A 24,649-nucleotide genomic window follows, 5' to 3' on the forward strand; every position below is an offset into this window, starting at 1 on the left:
CCAAGAAAAACACCTATTCTCAAGACACAATGAGATGCACATGCGATGTCTACCTGCGAAACGCACGTGTTCAAAATTCGCATTCTGAGGACACATTAAATAAGTGACTATTGTCGTTTAACTGCCATCTCGTATTAAAGCAGATATTTTATAGCACGAGGTGTCTTATAATTCGTTTTATGAACAAGTTCAGAGTCGATCGTAAATCTGTTTCATAAAGGGCTTTATAGTCAACATACTCTGGAATTTTCAGTTAATTATATAATCGATTTAATTACTTCGTATACTTCTTAAATTAATTTTCATTTCGTCGTACAAAAGTTAGCGATAACATTGAATAATTAAAAAGTGTCTTGGTTGATATGATTAACAGAGGACAATCTTATGTCCTGTTTGCTCGTGAGATGACAACTCTATCTGGGTGCATAGAAATCCCGACATTCGATAGATCGTAAGGTCAACAATATTCCGTTATTATCGCGCAGCGAATGTTTATTCAAATGCACGTATAACCAGTCTTAAAGTTTGACTTTCGACATATGCTACGAGGTCAATATTTGTCATTTTTTTCGATAGTTTCTTCTTTGTATTATTGAAAGCTCGATTTTTTTAAAAGCCTATATCACCGTACTCTCAGTAAGCGCAGATCACGAACGATTCGTTCTCTAAAAACAGATAATAGGTAAAAACGTATCAGATTGTAATTATTCCTCGCATTCGCACGGAAAACAATTGAAAATTCTGCTCAATAAATGCGCTAGCAGGATATTACGCGATCAAAGTAAATTGCTTTTGCTGTTATTAATTTTGATAACTGGGATTCAATTCGTTTCTCTCTTTTGTAACAAAGGGAAACCATTGTATTTAATTTACTGTAGTCACACAGCAAAACAAAGCATCGTCGATAGCGTGAAAATTGAATTTCCAATCGATACGAACGAGCCACAATTTAATCTGACTGTGATATATATATATTTTTTTGTGTGAACATGTGCCCGGCCATCTGTTCGGTCAGATTAGGAATATTTTTTTCTAGTTTCTTGTCTAAAACATGTTATCAACTGAAAAAATGACACGTAGCACATGGCGCGGTAACGTCCTACGCATCTACCTGCTTTTGTTCCCTTAACAATTGTTCGCGAACATCTGCCGCCGCCAGCGCATCGCATCAATCCCGTGCGCGCTCCTGAATAACTCCTGCCGCTTATGTTAATGCCAATGTATCATGATGATTTTTAATTTCTCCTATACTTTAAGTGTATGAACGAATATGAAATTTAATTATTACAAATCTGAGGTCGTCGCGTCGAAGGTCCTACGTTTATTGATTTGCTTACACAAGATTTCAGTTGCATCAGTCCTGAGTACCTTTGGCGGCGCGGCTGTTATACATGTTTTATGAAAATAAATTTAATTCATTAAATGTAAAATTATCTTATTATTTATTGAGCTTACATTTCTAACCAAGCTGTTATTTCACAAATACATGGTAAACGTGATTAATAAATATATAATTAATATTAATATTCGATTTGCAAATTTAACTAAATTTCATTGAAATGGAGTAAACGATAATTATTCACATATCTGAGGTCTATTTCTTACATAATTCGTTCGAGGTCAGATTGCATTGCAAAAATTCAAACTCGTTCAACCATTATAATATATTTTAATAGCACTCGTAAATAAATCGTTATTAATTATCAAGAATCTTGGGCAATGAAACAGTTCTAGCACATTTAGAATAGGAGCGTATTTGTATTGAAGTACTCTCGAGCGTTGACAATATGCTTTGTAGGTAAAACAAAAGAATCGACTGGTCGACGTTTTACGATAGAAACAATTAATCGAGTGGTCCGGACGCTGCGATGCGAGTTGTGAAACAATCGGCCGTGTAGTTGCCAAACGGTTGTGTGCTACCGCTTTTGTAATACATCTGGATCGTTTTGAAACTTATTAACCTGTTTGTTTTGCGCTCAATTTTCGGTACTCGTAAGTTTCAAAAGCATCTCAAAGAACGGTTCTATTGTATTCAGCTATTAGTACCGGGACAAAGGACTCCAGCGATCGAATTACTTTTGTTTTGCTGGACGCTAATTAAACAAAGGACATCTCCTCCTTTGTGTTTACTTTTCGTAATTGTCGGAGACAGGTGAATGGAATGCGACAGTTCCAAATGAACATAATGGTGTCTTCAAAAGAGAAATCGGGGCCCATTGATAATACTTTAACATTAGCAGACGGCTCGTCGCCATTAAATTTTTGTGTTCTCTATAATCGTTCCAAGTGTAAAAGGCAAATGCAGCGGAACCGAACCGTGCAGTTAGCTTACAGTAACAAGCACTCGGTTTTGGAGCGGTGTTTTGCCGCAATAAATCCTTGATGGAACCTTAACCCACTTGGATTATTACACGCCGACACCGGACGCCGCGAGCGCTGCAACCGTTTATTTTTTTTAATTTTGTCACTTATGTATTGTATCTAAGACAAATACTTATGATAAAACTATTAAAACCGAAAAAAAAATGATATGCCCTTTAAAAATTGAGGCAATAAGATATTCGTACTACAAGTGAAAAATTGTCGTTTTAAATACAATAGCGACGCAGGTGCATCTGCTACGTGGCTTAACGATACACCTTTTAAAGTACAACCTGATATGTTTATAAATAAAGTATTATAATATAGACGCTTAAGTAACGGCTTGAATTTAATTAACTCATTCTATAAACATTCAACAACATAAATTAGCACATATAGAAACAATGATATCACCAATTATGAAAGATAGCACTGACGTGTCTCTCACTTATCGAACTATTCCTCGCTTGACGTAAACGTAGCCGCGCGTTCGTGCCAAAGATGTTTTTTACCGTGGCCTAGTGAGCCAATACGCCAATGTCAAAGCTGTCATAAGCCTTTGTGTTGCAGTCGAGTGTTTAATGAGATTCGATGTGAAAATATAAACGCCTGTCTACAATCGAATGGTCTGTGTCGTTGTTCTGTATCATTATCGTTGTTAACATTCGTTAGCTTTGTATTAGATTCAAATGTTACTTAACTTTGAGGAATATTTGGAAATTAGTGCCATGTGTATTATCCGTCGGCAGTTGCAGCGGACGTGACGGACCGAATACTGGGTCAAGTACAGCGGTGGTTGCCATTCATTGTCATCGCGCCGCCCGCGCCCGCGCCCGCACCCGCGCCCGTCTCTCGCACACGCTGAACTTGACACATCCACAGTTAAACACGTTTTTCACCTATTTCTAAGGCCATACCCTATCGTTTTATGAATCGGCGTTGTTTTTTTTCCACAATTCGCACATTACATCAGCCTTATAATTGCAACAAACGAGTGTGGCAACACACGTTACCTAACCGCTCGTTGCGATCCCGGCAGTTTGATGTAACACCAGCAATGGTAACATAGCTCCCTTGCTAGGTGCTGTCGATTCCACTTCGCAATTTTCTACGCGGACTGTATTATATCATACGAGAGCTGAGTGCAAAATATACGAGACTGAGAGCGCGGGGTCGTCGGCCGCTGCGCCGCTAGAGCCTTTGCGGACTCCAATGATATACAGCTAATAATGGAGTACATTCACCGCGTTAGAAAATCTACTTCAGTTCCGCACTTTCTTTATTGCATCACCGCAATGTGCCGTTTTGCCCGCACTCTTCCGAGGCGAGCTTGTGCAAGCGCTGGGCCGCCATCGCATTCAAAGTGCGTCGCTGGTTCTAATTTCAAAATCTCATTCTTCGCCTCATCTAGTGATCGCTCGCCCACGTAATCGGTTGCTTTAATTAAATCTTTTATCACTTTCTTCGTTGCATCGCTCTCTTTGTTTCGCTCCCCTCGGCTATGACAGGTGAAGTTTCGCAAGTTCACTGACCCTTCCCCACCGTGCATCCGCCAGCGAGATGCCCGAGTTTGTGATATAATGAGACACGGCTCGATCTGTTGCCTCTTAGAATTACCATTTCCGCACTTTCCAACTTACGTCACTGCGTATAGTAAAAAAATAATCGCGAGGTGAACGACCGAGTTCGAAGACCGCCTCTCCTTAAATCATCGAGCCGATCGTTGCTTTGGTATCCGCGTAGAGCGTTGATCCTTTATGATCTCATCTTGACCGTATGAGATGACAGCGATAAAAAATTACTACGCAGTTATTAAATTTTAAATAGTCATAGATAGTATTGAGATTCGCTATCACACTATCGACAGTTCGTATCATTTCGCCGAACGGTACAAATCGAGAAAGTACCGCTGCTTCGTGTTCCACATACTCTGTTAGCGAACAGCATTCCTCGTCATACGATACAAGTCTTATCAAAATTAAATTCCCTTATCTCCATCTGTGCATTGCAAAGGGCATTGTTCAGAATCCCACTATATATATCACGCGAACAAATTGTATTCGATTCACGTTCTCGATTCACACAACCGTACGGTGTTTGAAATTCTTCAACGAAGGCCTATGAACTTTCGTGTTTTGATCGAAAGACATTCCTAGTCACAGCGTCTATTACAAACTCATAAAAATGGGACGAGATACATCGTCACGCATATCGACATAGCGTTACGCTTGTTATTGGAAATAAACCTCGGATAAAGTGGGTTGTGCGTTTTAAAAGAAAGTTAGTTTTTAAAATTCAGAAAAAATCCGTCATCACAAGTACGTCGCATTTTTAAAGAGGTTCTTCGTGTTGACGTTATCAGTTAAGGTATGATGGATAACAGGGTTTAAGTGATTGATTTTAAAGAAAACCAATAAAGGAACTCGTTTCGATCCTGGTCCTTGTGTTTCCGCGTTTCAGCGAGCTAACAGTACAAACGGGTTTCCGTTTCGCGGTATTTATTTTGTTTTGAATCGCGATAACAAGTTTATTTACAAAAGCAAATTGTTTAATGGACTCAATCACCCTTCGAACATGAGTATAACAATTTCTGTAGTATTATTTAAAGTACGTAATTCCCCGATTTTACTGTTCTCCGTTGTAGTTGTAAAAGTTCCAAAGGTTGAAATAGAAATAAACTTTTAACTTCATAGATTTCGTTTTACATAGCTAGCTGTGTACAATAATTTTTGCAAACGTGTTGTTAATCAAGAGGTAATGTATGTTATACGATTATTATTGCTTGATTATATTTGCAGTAGCAGTAGTGAGGTTACGTGTCTTATCGATGCGATTTGCCGACGTTATTGGGGTCGTACGTACTTGTTCCAGCGCTTAATAAACAATTGCACCGTTTCAATGAGGTCTGAGATATTCATCTCGGTACTTGAAAACTACATGACTATTTGTAATTATGTTAATTTAGAAATTTATGTTATTAAAATAAACGTTTGTTTGACGGTTGATATCTTTAGAAATTATCAACGACGTGATAAGTGCTGTTGATAACGTTACAGATATAATTTTCTCATTCTTATCGCAGTTTGCTTTAGTGCAAATTCGTCTGATGCGAAAGTTATCAGAATCATCTAACTTTGCGTTCGCGCTGCGAACAAAAAACAAGGAATGACGTGTTACGAGCAAAAAGGATTACGACAGTTATGTATGTAATATTCGCAATAGCAGCTGCTGAGTTGTTTTGTAAAAACACTAGATATCGCAAACTATATCAAAACTTGTCTTGGCCTAAGTCGTTCCAGTCCATGCACTATAAATAATTTAATTTATGCGTTCACGCACTGCCCTGGCTTTATTAAAAGCCTCCAATATTACCATGTCAATACAAACAACGAGAGGAATATTACAAATAACATATTCGAATAACAAAATATTACGAATGATATTTTCGCAATACAAATCGTGATAAATTCGTTTTGTAGCTTAGGCAAACGAAGCCTGGTCGTCATTACAAAATATTTTACTATCGTATCGATAGCGGCCGTACAAATAAACAACTGGTGATGTTTTTTTGGAATTTCGGAGATAAGGTCCTAGGGAAATGTTGACAATCACGATAAATGTATCTGGGCTTATTTCTTCGACTTTCCAATATCGAGTTCGATATTCAAACCATTTCGATAATAATTAAGAAGTGTACAAACATTTATTTGAAGGAAAAAATATTATGAAATTTAATCGAAGAGATGGTTTCGAGATCGCATTTGTGTAAGACAGTTTTAAAATATTGCCAATTATTGACTCGTACCTAATAGCTATAAACATGTGATATAATACGGACAGTGTAATGAATAAGCTTCGAACCGTCAGAGATTAAACCCATTTGTCGTCCCACGCGTTTCTGCAACCACGAGGCAAATGTATTTCGTAAGTTAAATCGCAACATCGCTTATTTTGCGTTTTCGAAACTCCTACGTCATCCCAAAGCTTTTTGTATTTACATCTGAGTAAATTGGTATTGTCTTACGATATTATGTTAATATTGATATTTGAAAGAATCGTATTACAGACGAGGTTCATTATTTTAGAAGATATTTTATAGTTGTAACGAGTTTCAAAGTTTGTTCAATTACCTAATGAAATTTTTAAACCGGGAAGCAAGGTGGGTGTAATTCAATTGTTCGATGGTTGCGCCTTGTGCAAACATAAGAAACCGAACGCAAGGATCGACATTAGTTCAAAACATACGCGGAGCGTTTTACAAATGTTCTATACAGTTACAAAATTCAGAAGGATTACTCAAAGGCTCCGTGACGGCTCCCAAGAATATTAATCATCAAAGAGTTACTCATTGTCATACTTATTATATTAACACGCATAAGTTGATCATGTTCGAGAAACTTTCATAACTGTCTCCGACGAAATTAAGTTATTAGTGGAACATCTGTAATCGCAATTAAGAAATACGTATAATCCTACACTGCAACTGATCGTATGCAATGTAAGGAATTGCCCGGTCCGCGACCATCGCTCATTATATCGCAAGCTCTTGCGTTGAAATCTGCAAGACTAACTTTAATGATTAATTATCGTTCTGATTCCTTCGCCTGCTCCGAATTTGCAAAACAGCGTCGTTGCTGTGCAATACACGAGGAAGGTGCACGTCGTGTTTTCGTTTCCGACTTACAATAAGGCGGAAACGTTTGCAGGGCGGAACAATCGTCTATTCCGGCTGCGTATGAGCCGCGGCGGAAACTGCTCAAGCGCTCGCGGATGTGGATTTACTCTTTTATTTATCGACCGATCTAGACCGCATCTGTCGAGCAACAAACATATTCAGCTGCCCTTTATGGTATTCTCGTTACGGCGACCTCCACAAATAAGAGTGCCGGGCACGCGCACCTGTCGCCAGGTGTCCCCGCTCGATTCTACTTAAGCGAAGCGTAGGTGGGTATGATTGGAGCATAATTATTCCTCTCACGGCAACATGATGTAGTTAATGCGAAAGATCTTAAGAGAAACACTATCACACGAACGTTATGCCTTTTTACAATCATCTTTCATAATGCGTTATATGCGATCATCAACGTTGTGGGAGCATCGGCTTTTTAATATACGTTTCACAACCATTAGAAAAGTTGGTTACGAACGTAACAACAAGTTATGAAAGATAACATTTAAACTAGTGTAAGTTTACCTGCGCAATTTCTTCGCGTAACATCCCGCTCGACAGAATTCCTGCCTGAGTTATGCTACAACGCGATATGCATCGCTAGTTGCGTTCACTTTGAGCGTATCTGTTAATGATCCTTAAAGATAAAAATGGATACGCGATGTTGGATTTTTTTCGCGGCGCGGCCGACTTTTTTAGTCCCACATACATAATTTTGTCGGTCAGAGAAAGTATTTCGACACGGATAGCAATAGTACATAGACATATCAGAGGAGTCAATGAACGGAAGTAATTCACGCGTTGTGACATTAGGCCGAACGTTTATCGCAGCTTGCGTAAGTGCCTACTTACTCAATTCATGCGTACACTATCATATTAAACTCTACTACCGTCCTCGTCGTAGAAAACTTCAATATAGGTGTCAAAAGCATCTAATAACTTTTAACAAGCTACACTCCGGCCCCTACACCTCAAGTACACTTTCTAAGGAGGTAGTCTTTCTCCGTTCCGCCGGAGTGCGATTGCAAAACGGAGAGGTCGCGCTTTCTTCGTTCGCAACGCCAGAGAAATTCTTGCGACACGCCGCCTCGTACACCGACCCCGCGCTAGAAAGCCGACCGCTCACCGGAATTAACACTCGCGACCACGTAACGGTGTAATTGCAACGATTCGAGCCGCGAGGGAGATCAATGAGAATTTGGATTCTTTTTGCGGACGCATTCCGGACGCTTTCTTTCGTTGCGTAATTTTCGCGTAATAGAAGTCGGGGTCGTCGAACGGTTATTTCGTAAACGATGCAGCGTGAAGCGAAGATGACATCGTGCAATTGGCCAATTACATATCGGTTACTAGCATTTGCGCAACAGGCTCTGGAGTGGCGCCCGTTCCGCAGTCTCCGTAGTTGCAACACGGGATTATTTCGGCGGCTTGGACCGCCGCCCAGGCTTGCAACATGCCATATCGCAACGCCTCATAATCCATTGTGAGCGGTGACATGCGTCCCGTGAACGCGCGCCACATGCCTGCCAAATACGGTTCATATTGCTGCGGTCCAATGCGCTACTTGATCTCTTTACTTCGATAAATGTCATCAGTGTGACGAAGCTCATTCTCCTGTTCATTGCCGTCGCATTCGATTTTAAAACTAAAACAATTTTGCAACCGATGTTCACATTAGCGTTTTCGCAAGCAGCCCAGCGCTTGGTTTCAAAACTTACGCCTTGCGTTATCGCGGCTCCGATAAAGCAAGCCATGCCGCAGCTTGTGCGGTTTTGAGACCTAAATTGTGCCGTTGATATGGAACGTAAATGCAGCTATCGCGAAACCTCATTCATACATCATGGCAATATTTAATTACTTTATTTCACAATATTATTTAAAGGTACTTTTTAATTGTTCTGATATATCAGCGCTATCACTTCACTATGGAACGTTATCACAGAACCATTTCGGTAGTGGGAACGAACGCGATTGCTCAATGCGTGCGGCCGTGTGTAATTGGGTAGAGCCGGGATGGTTTCCCAACTTATCCCGGCTTCTCCGCTCTTATGTGGCAATGCGCTTGCGACACCACATGTTCCTACAATGCGCGTTACGAAAACCTATGACTAACTATCGTCGCAGGGCACGGAACTATCGATACGGAGAGCAAACGAATTATGAATCGCTGACGAAGTATTAAGAGTAGTGTTTCGCAAGACCCGCGTTCGACGCATCGAGACGATTTTGTGTACGGTCGCACACAAAGCGTTAGCCATCATTGCGCAAGCGTTCGTCATAGCGATATAAAGTCGAGCAGGAAGTGCATGCATGTGTGCTGCATCTGTGCCGCGGCTGCCATTGTTTGTTACGAAACTGTCAGGGTTGAGTTGAGCAATGACGGTCATTGCGAAATTTGCGCTGGCGCATCCCGCTAATTGTGGGCGATCTCCCACACTATCTTTCATAATATTAACGTATCAATAAACTAATACTTATATAAGATCATTAATAAGTAATTTTAAAGAATAATACACCTGAATTAATTCATTGCCAATTTCGTAAGTTTTTGAGGTGCTCGTGGTCGAAGCTAGGCGTCTTGACCAAGGCAAAGGCGAACGTTACAGAGTACACGACTACACACCGTTCATAATTTAAACGAAACGCTTATTAGTTAATATTATTGCAACGCATACGTGACTCAATATACCAAGTTTATGTTGTTGTAATATGTTTATGCTCAGAGTCGTCACGATCCCATTTAAAAATAAATACTATTAAGAAACAAAACATCAACATACTATATGCAAGAGCTAATCATAAAATAGCAGGCCAACTTACCTATCACAAGAACAAATACAGTAACAATATTTAATTATATGCAATTTTCACCTAAACGAAGTATGCGAGTGACCTCGCATGTGGAGCAATGGCAGGTAGAGCAGGTCTAGTGAAGCCAGCGCGCTTCGGTGGCAGCGCGGTGCTGTCCTTTCGCGGTCCCGCGTCCGCAACCGAGAATCCTTCGAGGCCACGCGCCGCCAGCGCCCGCGCCGCTCGGAACACGCTCGGAAATCCGGCCAACCTTCCGACCGGCTTACGACACCGTGTAACTTATTTACACGTTGCGAAATACGAATCGATTGCAACTGCAGACATCGCACTTTAGCCTTGCTGTAAGGGATTTAATTAGGATCATTGCGCAGTCGCCTAAAACGGATACGAGGACTCCCGCTCCGCTCTCTGTCGAAAAAGGGTAATGACGTCAATCTCGCACCGCTCAGCTCGCGATTAGATTTAAAAGAAATAGTAAAAACATCTCGACAAAGTAACATTATCATGTCAGAAAGTAAATTAATTTACATAACTAAAGTATCGGAGTTTATTTAATTTGCACATATATATGTGTATAACAAAAGCAATTTCCATCGGTGCGCGCGTATCTCGCGTGCTAAACGTATTGCGAAAGACATAACAAGAGTAACCTTTAGTTAGAGCGGCGCTCCATATTGTCACGATCGATTCATAAATATGTACGTTAATCATAAATCACTATCTCTTTATCTCACTTCTTAAATTATCGCTGCGGCGTTGCGTTATGTTAATCACGGCTGGCGTTCGCACAACCGTTGTATGAGCTACGTCAGTGTTGGTGACTCGCGCACTATTTGTTAAGCAGTTGAAACCGCAACTTACGGGTTTCGTAACTGCGCTTCGAGCAAACTTGATATTTAAGACAATTTGTGTATCCACAGGTTATCATTTCTATACGATTCCCTTACCTTGTGCTCTCGTCCTCTAGATAATTCTACATAGTTATTAACGAAGTTAATCTGAGGCTCTTTTCAATAATCGTCCAACTTACCGTTTTCCCGCAGGGTATTCTTCGTATGTTTAAAAAATCGCGTGCCCCGACTACGTTCTACTGGCTCCGTGGTTGCATTTGTGCACCTGCCTGACCATAATATCTAATATTAACATATCGTGACTGAATTTAACTCATGACGTTTAGTCGGTTCCTGTGGACAAACTTAAAAAACAAAGAACGCTATAAAATTGGTTAGCTATAAACGAAATACATTATTCGTGCAACTGAGTAAATATTAGAAGTTCAATAGCACTCCCAGGGAACGAAAGCGTCTCGTTCAGCGACGGCCATCGTACCCTTTTCATATCTACATTATTTATAATTCTACAGAACAGTACGGTACGGTACTGTTTCGAACTGTGCATTTAATGCATTTCGAAACGATGCTGCTGTTAAATACGAGGTCGCTGTGCGCCCAAAGCCCGTGGTGATGAAACAAAACCTATTGCGTCATCGAACAGCTTTATAGTTCGCCATGTAATTATTTACATGACATTACAGTTGCATACGCAGTGAAATCCCTGAATGAGAGAAATATTTTGCAACGATCGCGAGAGGTCTTCGCTTTTATGTACAGTGCTTCACTAATTAGTCGCACGCGGGAACCGTTAATAGTAGCCGGTCAAAGGATCGTTCACAAAGGGATCCATTACGGCCGAGCGCACGAGTCGCGTCGGTATGGATATTATATTACTAACAACCTAACATTCGCGATTTATTTGGGTCACCGGTCAATGCACGTCAAATGCAGTTGACCCGACAATATAACGGGTTAAACGGACCTTCGTCTGTGATAAGAATATACAACGAGACTCCAATCGAGTATGAACGAATTATTCATGTGTAATTTCTTTTGTTTCAGGACGACACTAAAGCTTGAGTCGTTAGAAGATGCGGTCGTGTTAGACGACCCTGAAGAAGATCTCCTTCAAGATAAGAGAGGGTGTCCCGCGTACGTGTCGCCCGAGATTCTCCGGGCCCATCGGACGTACTCGGGCAGAGCTGCCGATATGTGGTCGCTCGGCGTCATTCTGTACACCATGCTCGTTGGAAGGTATGTATCTAATTATACAACTAGACTAAACGGTCGGGAATTCCGATCGACCCATTACCTCATTCATTAAAACATTTAGGTTAGTCGCAATTAAATGCGCATAAATAAAACGTAGGGCAGTGGGGTGGGCGTCTTCACCTGCTTAGCGTGGGACTTACTGTTTTTAGAGATCACAACGCAATGTAAGGGTCGCGGCGACCGTTGGCGACATACAGGGATGATCACCTGTCGGCCGTTACGCGCCAACGGCTAGCAATTATATCACCCACATATATAAATGAGTCTCGTGAAATCTTCGCCGCACCTGCGCAGTCATGTGGCGAAGACGTTGTTCCCTCCCCGAAGCGGGCCGCCCTCGTCCGCACCTGCCGTTCGCGATCCTTTGTTTTCTACTTTTTCGGGTCCGTGCACCCGTAATTTAAATTCGAAACTCGGGATTTTGCCGCAATCGCCGCTTCACCTGTCGCCGGAAGGGTTCCATCGCGCTTACCTGGCTTTTCGAGTTTTTGTTTCGCGCATCTGCCCTCTCCGAGCGACACTCATTAATTTTGACTTTGCTTTAAAAAAAACAGATTTTGTTCTAATGAGCCTATCTGTTATCTTTATACTTAGATAAGATCAGTCTCGAGCGAACCATTTTTTCTATCGAATTATGTCGCTTTTTTGCCTAGCTAATATATCTTTTCCGTCTCGCAGGTATCCTTTCAACGACTCGGAGCACGCATCGCTTTTTGCGAAGATATCTCGAGGTTACTTCGTAGTGCCAGAGTGCCTGTCGTCGCGAGGTAAATGCCTGATACGCTCCTTGCTGCGGCGGGAGGCGTGCGAGCGGCTGAGTGCGCGCGACGTGCTGCGCCACCCGTGGCTGGCTCGCGACCCGAGAAACGAGCTGCCGCCGCGCGCCGCCGCCTCGCTCGACCGCCTCGTGCCCGACGTGCCCATGGACGAGGACCACTAACGCCGACCCCTCGGACTGGTGCTGGCACCAGTTACTCGCATCGTGTCATCGTTCAATAGCCAACTAGGGCTGTCATTCGCGAAGGTCCTGAAGTTTCATAGAATGATTGCTTTGAATGGAATCTGTATGATATGTCCAAATTAAATCAATAATATTATTCGGCGAATGACAACCCTACACTCGGCCCGGTCCCTGCGCTCGTACACCGAAGGCCTAAAGTTTTCATTTAATTGTAATCCGGCCTAAATCCGTGTAAGCTTGCGGTCACTGACTGAAATGTCGGATCCCGCGCTCCGTCGATGTTTAAATTTCAGCGATTAGTATCCCAAGCCAAATAAAGGTCTCTATCGAGATTTTAATTTAGTGATTACGGGACGGGCGAAGGCGGCGGGTCCGTTATCCGCCCGTCCGCTTAATTTATGAAGTAGAAGCGAACGGTACCACAATAAGAATCGCATAATCGATACATGCAGAACGTAATAAACTCTTTTAATAGGATAATCAATTGTATGCGGCTTTTATTGGCGCTCCGTCGGCTTTTACAGCTGTGGTATGTGTAAAGTTCGTAATGACAGAATAAGTGAGACTGATATCGCGTTTTTGTGATCTAACTATGAAATATAAGCGATCCATCTCGCTCCGTGCGCGCGCGGAGCGTTCTGTTAACTACTGCGGTAATTCCTGTTAAGCCAATTAAATATGTCGATTTCACATCAATATAGATGGATATATTGCATTGAAATTGTGGCTATAGTTTTAGGTGAACTACCTAGGTGTGTATATTTTGTATTTATATGAAAAATAATAAATTTATATCGTGTAATTGTGATCTCCACCGATGTTATTTAGCGATTACTTGATTGCCATTATGTTGTTGTACAGAAGCGAATGTCTTTTGTTTGACGACGATCTGTTGCTTCCATCATAGAGTATTATATTTGATTTTCGGTTATCTATATCATGATTATGTATTCGGCATATATACGTGTGAAATAAATATTTTGTTATAAACTTTATCGATCAAAATTATGTTATTCGCATCACCATGTACCGAATAAGATCGTAGTTTGGTTTGTGCCATTTATTTAATTTTAATTAATTTATTCGTTGTTGTAATTGACGGTGTGACGGCGGCACTTCTTCCTAATATTTAATTATATAATTGGTACTTGGTGTTGAGTTGAAATCGATTTTGAATTTGAAATCATTATTTTTTTTTATAAATCGAATCGTTCAAAAAATCGATAATGTTACCATGATTATCAAAATTGTTGTTTTTATTTGTAATTATCAGTCTTGTTGCATTGTCTTTTGAATTCCTGTTTGATCTTTCATAGAATTGAAAGTGATTTCGATATAGTCAAGTCTTTCAATTTTGAAAGCGTACTGTACAATTGTAGTTTACTGTATAATATACTATTAATACATTAATTTATACAAACTGTAAATAAACTAAGATATAATAAGGTTATCAAAAAAAGGAAGAAATGATAGAGGGAATAAATAATTTAGAAAATTATACCGCACTTTTCTTACTACGTCAGCCCTACGAAAAAAAAAAAAACCTGTAAAATAAATGAGAATAAAGACAGGCATTCTTGCGAATGTCGAAAAAAAAAAACTCAATATTCAATAGAATTTTTACAAGTCCAAAATCACTATCACTCGTCATCTAAAGAAAAAAATGTTTACAGTTGATGCCAGTCGATTTTTTTTCTTTTAAATAATGAATAAAACACATGGATCTTAAGCGAAGGTCGTCCAAATCCGTTCAATCGCGTTTGTTTTACGACTGTCTAGTGTCTGTATATCACATAAATTTTTCAACAGCCAACGTTAATTGCTTAAGAATAAGGCTAATTATTTAAAAAAAAAAACGAATTGATTGAATGTGACAAAAAAATATTTGTTCATATTTATATAATTGTGACGTATTTAAGCCTATCTTAGGCTGGACGGAAATTCATATAATGATAATAATACATCAATCAAATTTTGATATAATTCGAGGAAAATAATACAAGGAACTCGTGACTAATAACTCTTGTTTAAGTTAAAGAATTATCTTATTTGAGATGTATTTATTTAAATAACAACTACATACGTGATTACTTATAAAGTTATAGTTGTAGATAGTTGGGTACTACCCAATCAATCATGATGAGAATTCAGAATATTATATTATTATTTCGATGAGCCTCCTGCTCGTTTGCTACCTATCACATTAAAAAAAAAATTGCTGTATTCCTGCATTCCAGACACAGATGATAAATCTTAGACAAGTGTTTGGCGACAAGTTGGCGACGATTATGACCATTGGATTAGGTGATCCATTTATTCGTCTACCTTCCTAAAATACACTACCATTACTTTAAATCACCATCATCATCATCATATCAGCCGTAAGACGTCCACTGCTAAACATAGGCCTCTCCCAATGACTTCCACCTTGACCGGTGAGTAGCGGCCTGCATCCAGCGATATTTGATTTTCAGTTTATACTTATTATTTAATAATATTCGATCATTATTAATAACAAAAATCTTACTGTAAATTAACAGCTTCAAAGCATGATTATAAATATTATTTATGTACTGACAAATAGCATACGTCGAAGAAATTATCGCATGAGAGCAATTTCAATTTAATTGCTTATATGCTGCAATATACATAAAATTAAGAGTGGAAATTGAGTACATTTAATGAAATATCAAGTGTTTATTTACGTAAGTATATTTTGTTTTATTTAAATTTCTCGAATGACAGATTAAATTAATAGAAACTTCTTTTATAAGGGATTGAGCTTTATTCCACCGAACTGTTACAGGTCTGGTTTAATACACATTACTTCGCAATGTTTTCCCTCAGTCAAGCATTAGATTTATTATAAACATAAAATAAACAATTGAACATTAAGTGGTGCTTGCTAAAATTTCAACGTTGAACAAGTAATCATCAGTTAAGATTCACGCGTGACCACTGAGCCATCTCTGTTTGAAATTATTATTTAATTTCATTGTTTTACGTGACAGTGTCATGATAATTTATACCATGTTAGATATAATAAGCACGCCAGCATTATTTTAAAAGAAAAAAATAAAACAATTTGAAAATGATCTGTAACTTTATTAAATTATTTACACTACTGACAGCTTACTTGGACATAATATACATTGTTATTACAATACCACAATATAATCTGTGATAGTCAGTCAACCGATAGCCGACTGTCACATTAACATGTAAGATCCTTGGATATTTTATTTTTATTTATATATAATTGAGTGATATCGTGATTTTGCTGGCTTCGAATAGTGACGCATATTAGTTTAAATTTGGAACCAAAATATTAATTTCGATATCAAAATCACAGATTCGCAAACATCAATGCTTTTTTTAAATATTTAGTTTCCAGAAATTGAACGCATCGAATAGATACAGCCTTTGTGTATCGAAAATTATTTTATTGAAATTGTATTGAGATAATCTCAAGTTTTAAATAAACGAGGTATCATTGGAACGACAGCTAATTTCACGATCGTGCAGTTTGAGTTAAGAGTAAAATTAACAACAAGTTCTTTTATATTGGTCGTGAAACTAGCCCGCATTCAGGACGAATCTCTTTCATACAAACTGTCGGCTCATTTTCATAGGTTTAATTTAAAAAAAAATTGTCATTTAAAAAAAAGTTAACCTCATATTCGTCTCTATATTTTTACTAGTTTCAATAATTCATCGTTTTATTATATAAATGAGGTACAGTTGGCCTCAAAACAATATATAGATCGACGCAAAATCATTTCGATATCGTGGATACGAAACACAGAGTCGACGTATAGATATTCTGGAGGCCGACATCCGTTAACGACGTCCGCCGTGCGGCGGGCCCGCTAGTAGAGGCGCTCGGCGCGGCTGGGCCCGTGCTGCTGCGCGTAGGCCTGCATGCGGCGCTCCAGTTCGGGCCGGAAGTGTCGGATGAGGCCCTGCACCGGCCACGCCGCGCCGTCGCCCAGCGCGCAGATCGTGTGTCCTGCGTGATCGTAAGCGATATGTTTGCACAGACAATATAAAAACTGTGTAAATATTTTTATTATACAAATGTTCTGTTTAACTTTTATCATATTCATATCGTAATTATACAACAAAACATTATTGTAATAATGTTTTGTTTTAACTATTTCATTTTCATTTCCTTATCGACACTGTACTAACTTATTCAAGTAAAATATGCAAGTAAATACCTTCAATTTGTTTGGAAATCTCCCACAACATATCAATCTCCTTTGGAGACGCGTTACCATCGACGAATCTAAAAAGAATAATTATACCAATGACTTTTACATCACTTTTCATAAATCTCTGTATAGTTTTTCTTTTTTTTGAATACTATTTGTACATATAATACGAACCTTTTAAGATACTAAAACTAATCCATGTCGGTTTTACTATGAGATGTTAATCTATAGTCTGGAATAAAATATATATAATAAATTCCAGCCATCTACTGAGTAAAAGTAAGAGTGGTAGGGATTACAGGTGTTTGGTACACTTTTCCCAAATAAAAAGAAACTATTCCAGACTATAATCTATCTATATGTCAAATTTTCAACACCTATCCCTTCTGCCGTTACAATATGGTCAGCAATATTTAGTTCGGTAACCTGGTTCTTAACAGTCCAAAATACCATTGAGGCTGAATTTTAAATTTTTTTTTCCAAATCTGCCTAAATTTAACAATTTCAACAATATAACGAACAGTAATTGTTTCAATTCTGATTACCTGTATGTATAGGTTATTTTACCTTTGAGCACCAGACCACAGAATGATATCCCAAGATGTAAAAAATACAATACTATAATTATCCAATAGTACAAAATTAGACCAAAATAAAATCTACAAAATTGATTACATACCTATATATCATTTTATTCATCCAGGATACACCCTCTCTGCAGGGGGTGCACTGACCACACGACTCGTGCTTGTAGAACATGATGAGACGAGCGATGGCCTTCACTATGTCAGTCGACTTGTCCATTACAATGATAGCTGCCGTACCCAGGGAAGTTTGAGCGGCCACGAGACCATCAAAGTCCATTAAGACTGTTTCACAAACACTGAAAATTAATTACGATTTTATAAAGAAACTGTTATGACAGAATATGATTTAAATATAATTTATTCAATTAAAATTCCAATAAATTTCAATAAACATTAGTTTTTTACTAAATTAATATTTGTTTTTGTAATTATTGTATTATATTATTTTTAATATTTAAAGTTTCTTACATAAATAAATTTACACTATAGTATGTTAGCTTAAGAACTAATTTATATAGTTATACTTAGATCTATGTGTTAGAGCACATTGCCGATTGCGCAAGCCCAGTCTAAGGTTCTATCCACTTTTCTATTATGTAGAAATAATAAATGCCAAACTAAATTAATACAACATCATTTACCATTTTAGATGCCAAAAAAGATGATGAATAAATATAAATCCTATACTCACTCCTTCGGTATGAGCGGTGTCGACGATCCTCCGGGTATGATGGCCAGCAAGTTGTCCCATCCACCTGTCACCCCGCCGGCGTGTCGCTCGATGAGCTCTTTGAGAGGGATACTCATCTCCTCCTCCACGGTACAGGGTGTATTCACGTGACCAGAGATGTTGAACAACTTGGTGCCGCTATTACGCGGGCGGCCGAACGACGCGAACCACTTGCCACCCCGACGACAGATGCTCTGGAAATGTTATCATTAAAAATGAATAGCCTATTCCAATGGAAGTAGGAAAAAGATAAGCAAACCTTAGATTAACGTGTTTCATAAGATTTGCTAATAACTCAGCTATATCATGCACTACTAAGAGATTATGATTAATATATCTTTATTTATAATACAACACTATTACAGTTAACTAATAATTTCCACTTTAAATTTGCTTCTAAAATTCCGATAAAAGTTTCGTAGACGAAGTTCTGTACTATGTGACTTAGGATGAGACCCGTATATAAGAATATAGACAAATAGACAACATTGATATTTAATTGAAGCGATATCAGCGATGACCTAGAATAATCTATGATATTTATAGTAATTTCACGTAAGAATGTCGTTTTGAATGTCGTCTAAGTTGTTTTCGAATCTCTGTGCATGGGCTATACAATAGTATCTCACAGGTGCGACTGCGATGGTCTCGACGTTGTTGACGGTGGTGGGACATCCGAAGAGACCAACGTCAGCGGGGAACGGTGGCTTGAGTCGGGGCTTCCCCTGCTTGCCCTCGATGGACTCGATGAGTGCCGTCTCCTCTCCGCAGATGTACGCTCCGGCGCCGCGGTGCACGAACACGTCGAAGTCGTAGCCGGACCCGCAAGCATTCTTACCGATCAGACCAGCCTGGTATGCCTGTAAAGAACAGATTCCATACTTCAAATTGATATTTGTTATTGATTTGTTTTTAAAGTAATTAAACAAATAGGAAATTTCAAATCATATAATTTTCAATTTTCTCAGATTGCTTGTTTAGATCAAGCATTAAGTAAACAGCTATGTTATGCAGGAACATCTTAATTCAGGGTGCATATGGAAAAAACCCCAAACACCTTACTTTGGGGGAAGGCTCTCCGATGGTAATCCAGTCTTCATCATCATCGGTGAGATGCCCCAGAAGGTCTCTTTGAGATATTTTTTGTGGAGGGAATATTGAATGGACCGCTAGCACCCAGGTGCTTGTTGCCAGTAGGCTTAGCGTGGTAACAAAATATATATGTATAAAAAAAATTATATCACATAGCTGTACACACCTCAGCAATAGCCACTTGTAGATTACTAGCTTCATTGTAAAACTCTCCTCTAATGTAAATGTAAGCTGCTTGAGCTCCCATAGCTTTACCAGCTATCAGGCATCCCTCAACCAGCTTGTGGGGATCATGGCGCATAATTTCTCTATCTTTGCAGGTGCCTGGTTCTCCTTCATCAGCATTCACTACAAGATACTTGGGACGACCATCAGAAGGCTTGTTCATGAAGGACCATTTCATACCAGTTGGAAAACCAGCACCTCCACGACCACGGAGTCCAGATGTCTTGAGTTCATCTAAAATACAAAAAACATTTTACATTTAATTCTTCAGAGTTTCAGTAATATTTTCAGAATTCTGAATCATTAGTTATTTGATTAGTATCTAAATAGATTTAGGGGTAAACTAATATTTCATATCATGTTTACACAAACTTGCACATAATTCCTCTTGCAACTCTAGGAATTGTTCGGTGACATATTCGAGTGACTGGGCTGACACAAGTTCGACTTGGGTTTTGTGCAATACCTTACAGTATACAGTTAATGTTTTCGAGTGATGGTGGCACACTGCACATCAGTAAACCTACTTTTTAAAAAAAAGTGGTCACATGTATCACACCATGTTGGTACATATTCAGGCTTGTGGCTTTTTTTTAATGTGTTTCTTTAATTTAATTAAAACAAATGTTTGTTAGGATTACTATCCTCCAGTAAGTATTTTTAATGTAATTAAAAACATTAGTCAAAATCTATGCTGCCTTTAAAATATTGTAGAGAAAATATTTCAACAACTTCAACCATATTATTGCTTTGATATCATTACACATTTAATTTAAGCGTAATACACAAATAATTCATATGTATATTTAAATACGCACTGACAATCCAGTCTACGCCCTTGAGCATGATCTCCTTAGTCATATACCAGTCCCCGCGTCGCAGGGCTCCTTTAAGTCGCCAATCATGACGGCCATATAAATTGGTGAAAATCCTGTCACTGTCAGCCAGTGGCCCAAACTTTGTTTTAGTGCTTTCCGTCTGTTGAAATCGTACTGATCCATTGTTGATCGTTGCCAAAGGTCCGATTATACCTATAATATATGTCAAAATATTATGTAAGTTGTTCACACTACGCAATAATCACTAGACTCAAACTTATTCAATTTACTAACTTTTGTTATAGCATATGCAAATTTACGTTACATTAATATACCCTTACCTAAATTATTTTTCGTCCCCTGAATAATTCTCGCCAGCGCACCAGCCATTTTTTATTTTCTTCCTCGAAAAGGAAACCTGAAAATGTCAACTGTCAACTACTAAGCTAATGTCAACATCCAAAATATTAACCACAGATTACTGTAAAACATTACTAATTGACTAACAGCTTAAAAAGTTAGTAGGTAATTTGAATATTTATAAGATGAAATGTACTTTTTTAAAATATATAAGTATTTTTTTATCATATTTTAAAAAAGTAAGGTGTTAATAATAATTTTAATTCTTCTAAATTTAGGATTTGGCCGTCGTCAAAATTAGTAGGAAATTTTAACCAGCAACAAATATTTGCTGTTTACTGTGTTGTTTACAATATTGTTGAATGTTATATTGTACGACATAATAGTACTAGGACAGTAATAGTACTAGGACTATTGCAAAAGGTATTGTGTTTTTTTTTAATTTATATATTTGGTAAATAGTTGTAGATAATTTCTTGTATACGTATAGTCTTTTCCAATCGAAGAAGGCATAAAGATAAACAAACTTAAAGTTTGATTATGCACATCTAAGGATTATTTACTAATATATTTTTATTTATAATATCACACAGTTCCACTAAACTACTTATATCCAATTTTACTTTCAAAGTTCCGATAACAGTTTCGTCAACATTCAAAATGCCATATTTTCGCAAATCCATAATGAATACATTATTTAAATTGTCGACCGATGATATCACGTCAATTCAATGTCAAATGTTGTTTATTTGCCTTTTTTCCTCTCGTGGTTAGAAGACTATAGTAAAGTGTATAATGCTATATTTTTATCGTGTCCGAAATGAAATACATAAAAAAAATCAAAAGTTGACACCTACAGCCACCAGTGACAGATGACACAATTGATAAAAAAGTATAAAACAATTACTCTCATGATAATCAGATAAATCGAACTTTAGAGTTTTTAGTTTAGACAAACGCTGTTTAAAGTAATATTTTTTATTTAACTCTTAATATTTAATATCTATATAGCCTCGTTAAGACGTACCAAGTAAGTTTTCAGCAAAATAATTATCATAATTTTATTATTTACTAAAAAAATATGAACCATGATAAGATAGACATTCAATTTATAATTATATCTGATATAGAATGGCTGCGGTTATTCCAGTTGTGACCAAATTATCAAATAGAGTAATACGCATACTTGGTTGTAATCCTGGTCCTATGACTCTGCAAGGTACCAATACTTATTTAATTGGGAACGGCAGAAAGTATGTAAATGTTTTTTATTTTATTTTACCTGAATTAATTTAATTAAATTTTAATAAAGAAATAAAAAAAATTGCTAATACAACTTAAAACATTTAAAGTAAATGAACATATTTTTAATATATAATAATAATCTTAACTTATTTTTATTATTGTGATGAAAACACCAAATTTTATTAATGTTGTAATAATTTTAACCATAAAATATTAATTATAATTTAAATTACAGAATGCTTATTAAATATATTGTTTTTAGTCGTATATTGCTGGATACGGGTGATAGAGATGTACAGGATTATCAGAAAAACCTTGCTGAAGTAGTTAAAGCAGAACAAATCAATATTGAACATATTGTGGTAACACATTGGCATCACGATCATATTGGTGGAGTTGAAAATCTTTATGGAACAATTGCAAGTCTGTAAATACAAGTTTTTTATTAAAAATAGAAAGTTAAACGTACAATTGCCACCTGATGGAAAGTAATCACCTCCTATTATAGTTATGATGCATTACAATCTATAGAAACCAATATATTAAGACCCTTGTAAAGTGCCTGCAATTACACTGACTTGCTTTATTGTCCTACACGATTGAATTGATGTAGCAATAAATAGGTTTTGTTTATATAAATTTATATTAAAACTGACATATAATCTGCACATAGGAAAAACAGAAGTTATGAAGTAAATTTCTCTTGTTCAACAATTTCCAATAAAAACCCCAGGCTTTAGTTCTAAGAGATATTGCATGGTTTCTAAATGTTTTGAATATCCAAAATATTTAAATAATTTTAAAAAATGTTGGCTGAATTACTCATACAAAATCCACATACCATACAGAACAACCACAAATTTGGAAACACAAGAGAGACTCAAGCGATGCCCCAGACAGTGAATTGCCTAATACATTGCCATTGAATTGGCTAGCTGACGGTCAAGAGATCAAAGTCGAAGGCGCTACTGTTAAGATTCATCACACACCTGGCCACACAACAGATCATGTTGTTATGACATTGCTCGAAGATAACATATTGTTCAGCGGCGATTGTATATTGGGTGAAGGGACAGCAGTTTTTGAAGATTTATATACTTACATGAAAAGTTTGAGTAAAATACTGGAATTGAAACCCAATGTTATATATCCAGGACATGGCAACATTATTGAAGTAAGTGTCCTCATGCAGTGTTGACCTTAGCACTAAAATATTTGTAGGAAAACCTTGTATATTCTGTTTTCTAAAAAAATCTGTGAATTTTTTGATGTTCTATTGATTTAATGGTATATATACACTAACAAATATTTTTTTATATATATAAAATTCAGCTAAAAATATAAAATATAATAACAAGACAAAAAACTAAAACCTACCTTTCTAATTGTGTATTTTTTATAGGATCCCACACAAAAGATAGAATACTATATTAACCATAGAAATCAAAGAGAGGAGCAGATACTCGATGTGATGAAGAAAAACATGGAAAAGAAATTTAATGAAATGGACTTGGTGAAAGTAATATATGTAGAAACTCCAGAACAGTTATGGCCGGCAGCTGCCTATAATGTAAGCCATCACTTGAAAAAATTGACAAAAGAAAATAAAATAACATATTTTCAAGTTGATGGTGAAAATAAATGGCAGTATACTGCTTCTCGGAGTAACTTGTAATTGAAGAAGGAAATAGATATATATGTATTTTTACGTAAAAATTCAATATAAAAATAATATATCCTATATTTTTGAAGTTATACTTCGTTTGGCGCGTTTAGAAGAAATTATGAGACTGAATTGTTGGGATGCGTGCTCACGAGTCACGATATAACACCAATGGAGTGTCAATAGTCACTTGAAATAGACAACTTCACAACTTGATCTTCTTTTACAATGTTTGTTTTATTATAAATTTCGATTGTTAATATTAAAATTGATTAGTAGTGTGATTATCTATGAAGATAAATGCTTGTCAGAAAGCATAGAAAAAAATGTACGAGCGCGAAAATTTCCACTTCGTACTTAAAATAGGAAAAGTAATTAGAATCGTAAATAATATAATTATATTATTCCATTGTAGTCCATTTAGGTGGTAGCTTAGTATTTTTTTTTTGATATTATTTTAAATGACTAAGTAGGTTGTCAGATATTTACGAGGTTGTGATAATAATTTTGGTTAAGGAAGGGCAGGTTGTCAAATTTAAAACCATAGACTTGAGGCAATCACATTTTAATTAGATAATTAAACAACAATCGTCTGAACAAATTCATTGCTTTCAATATTTTGAAAATTAAAAAAATCACAGTATTATCCCAAAAAAAATCATGTAAATTAAGAAATTATTTTTGTATTGATATAAATGTAAATAAAATATAATATTTTGATTAGACATAATCTAAATTTAATTTGTCAATATAAAAATTCATGAAAAAATAATTATTACGATGTGTGATTATAATTACGTCAAACTTT

The 24,649-nt window shown here is 37.2% G+C and overlaps 3 protein-coding genes across 3 annotated transcripts in view; 2 read left to right on the forward strand and 1 right to left on the reverse strand.

Moving 5' to 3' along the window:
• Nucleotides 1–14,405, forward strand: part of LOC113394409 (tribbles homolog 2-like) — a 32,498-nt gene extending 18,093 nt beyond the window's left edge. Inside the window, exons 4-5 of the mRNA XM_026631715.2 lie at nucleotides 11,737–11,928; nucleotides 12,625–14,405. Coding sequence (XP_026487500.1) covers nucleotides 11,737–11,928; nucleotides 12,625–12,886 — 454 coding nt within the window. The 3' untranslated portion in view covers nucleotides 12,887–14,405. The remainder of the gene's footprint in view (nucleotides 1–11,736; nucleotides 11,929–12,624) is intronic.
• Nucleotides 14,406–15,997: 1,592 nt separating this feature from the next.
• On the reverse strand, nucleotides 15,998–21,061 carry LOC113394405 (NADH dehydrogenase [ubiquinone] flavoprotein 1, mitochondrial). Its single transcript, XM_026631710.2, has 8 exons — nucleotides 20,915–21,061; nucleotides 20,574–20,786; nucleotides 19,697–19,989; nucleotides 19,068–19,298; nucleotides 18,400–18,632; nucleotides 17,801–18,004; nucleotides 17,128–17,195; nucleotides 15,998–16,916 (listed from the first exon to the last, which is right to left on the reverse strand). Exons 1-8 carry the CDS (start codon nucleotides 20,961–20,963, stop codon nucleotides 16,777–16,779), a joined length of 1,431 nt encoding a protein of 476 aa, XP_026487495.1. The 5' UTR covers nucleotides 20,964–21,061; the 3' UTR covers nucleotides 15,998–16,776.
• Nucleotides 21,062–21,850: 789 nt separating this feature from the next.
• Nucleotides 21,851–23,882, forward strand: LOC113394412 (beta-lactamase-like protein 2 homolog). Its single transcript, XM_026631719.2, has 5 exons — nucleotides 21,851–21,963; nucleotides 22,064–22,186; nucleotides 22,441–22,601; nucleotides 23,027–23,352; nucleotides 23,581–23,882. Exons 2-5 carry the CDS (start codon nucleotides 22,065–22,067, stop codon nucleotides 23,851–23,853), a joined length of 882 nt encoding a protein of 293 aa, XP_026487504.1. The 5' UTR covers nucleotides 21,851–21,963; nucleotide 22,064; the 3' UTR covers nucleotides 23,854–23,882.
• The last annotated feature ends 767 nt before the right edge of the window (nucleotides 23,883–24,649 follow it).

Source organism: Vanessa tameamea, chromosome 4 (assembly GCF_037043105.1).
Source record: "Vanessa tameamea isolate UH-Manoa-2023 chromosome 4, ilVanTame1 primary haplotype, whole genome shotgun sequence".
Lineage (NCBI taxonomy): Eukaryota > Metazoa > Arthropoda > Insecta > Lepidoptera > Nymphalidae > Vanessa > Vanessa tameamea.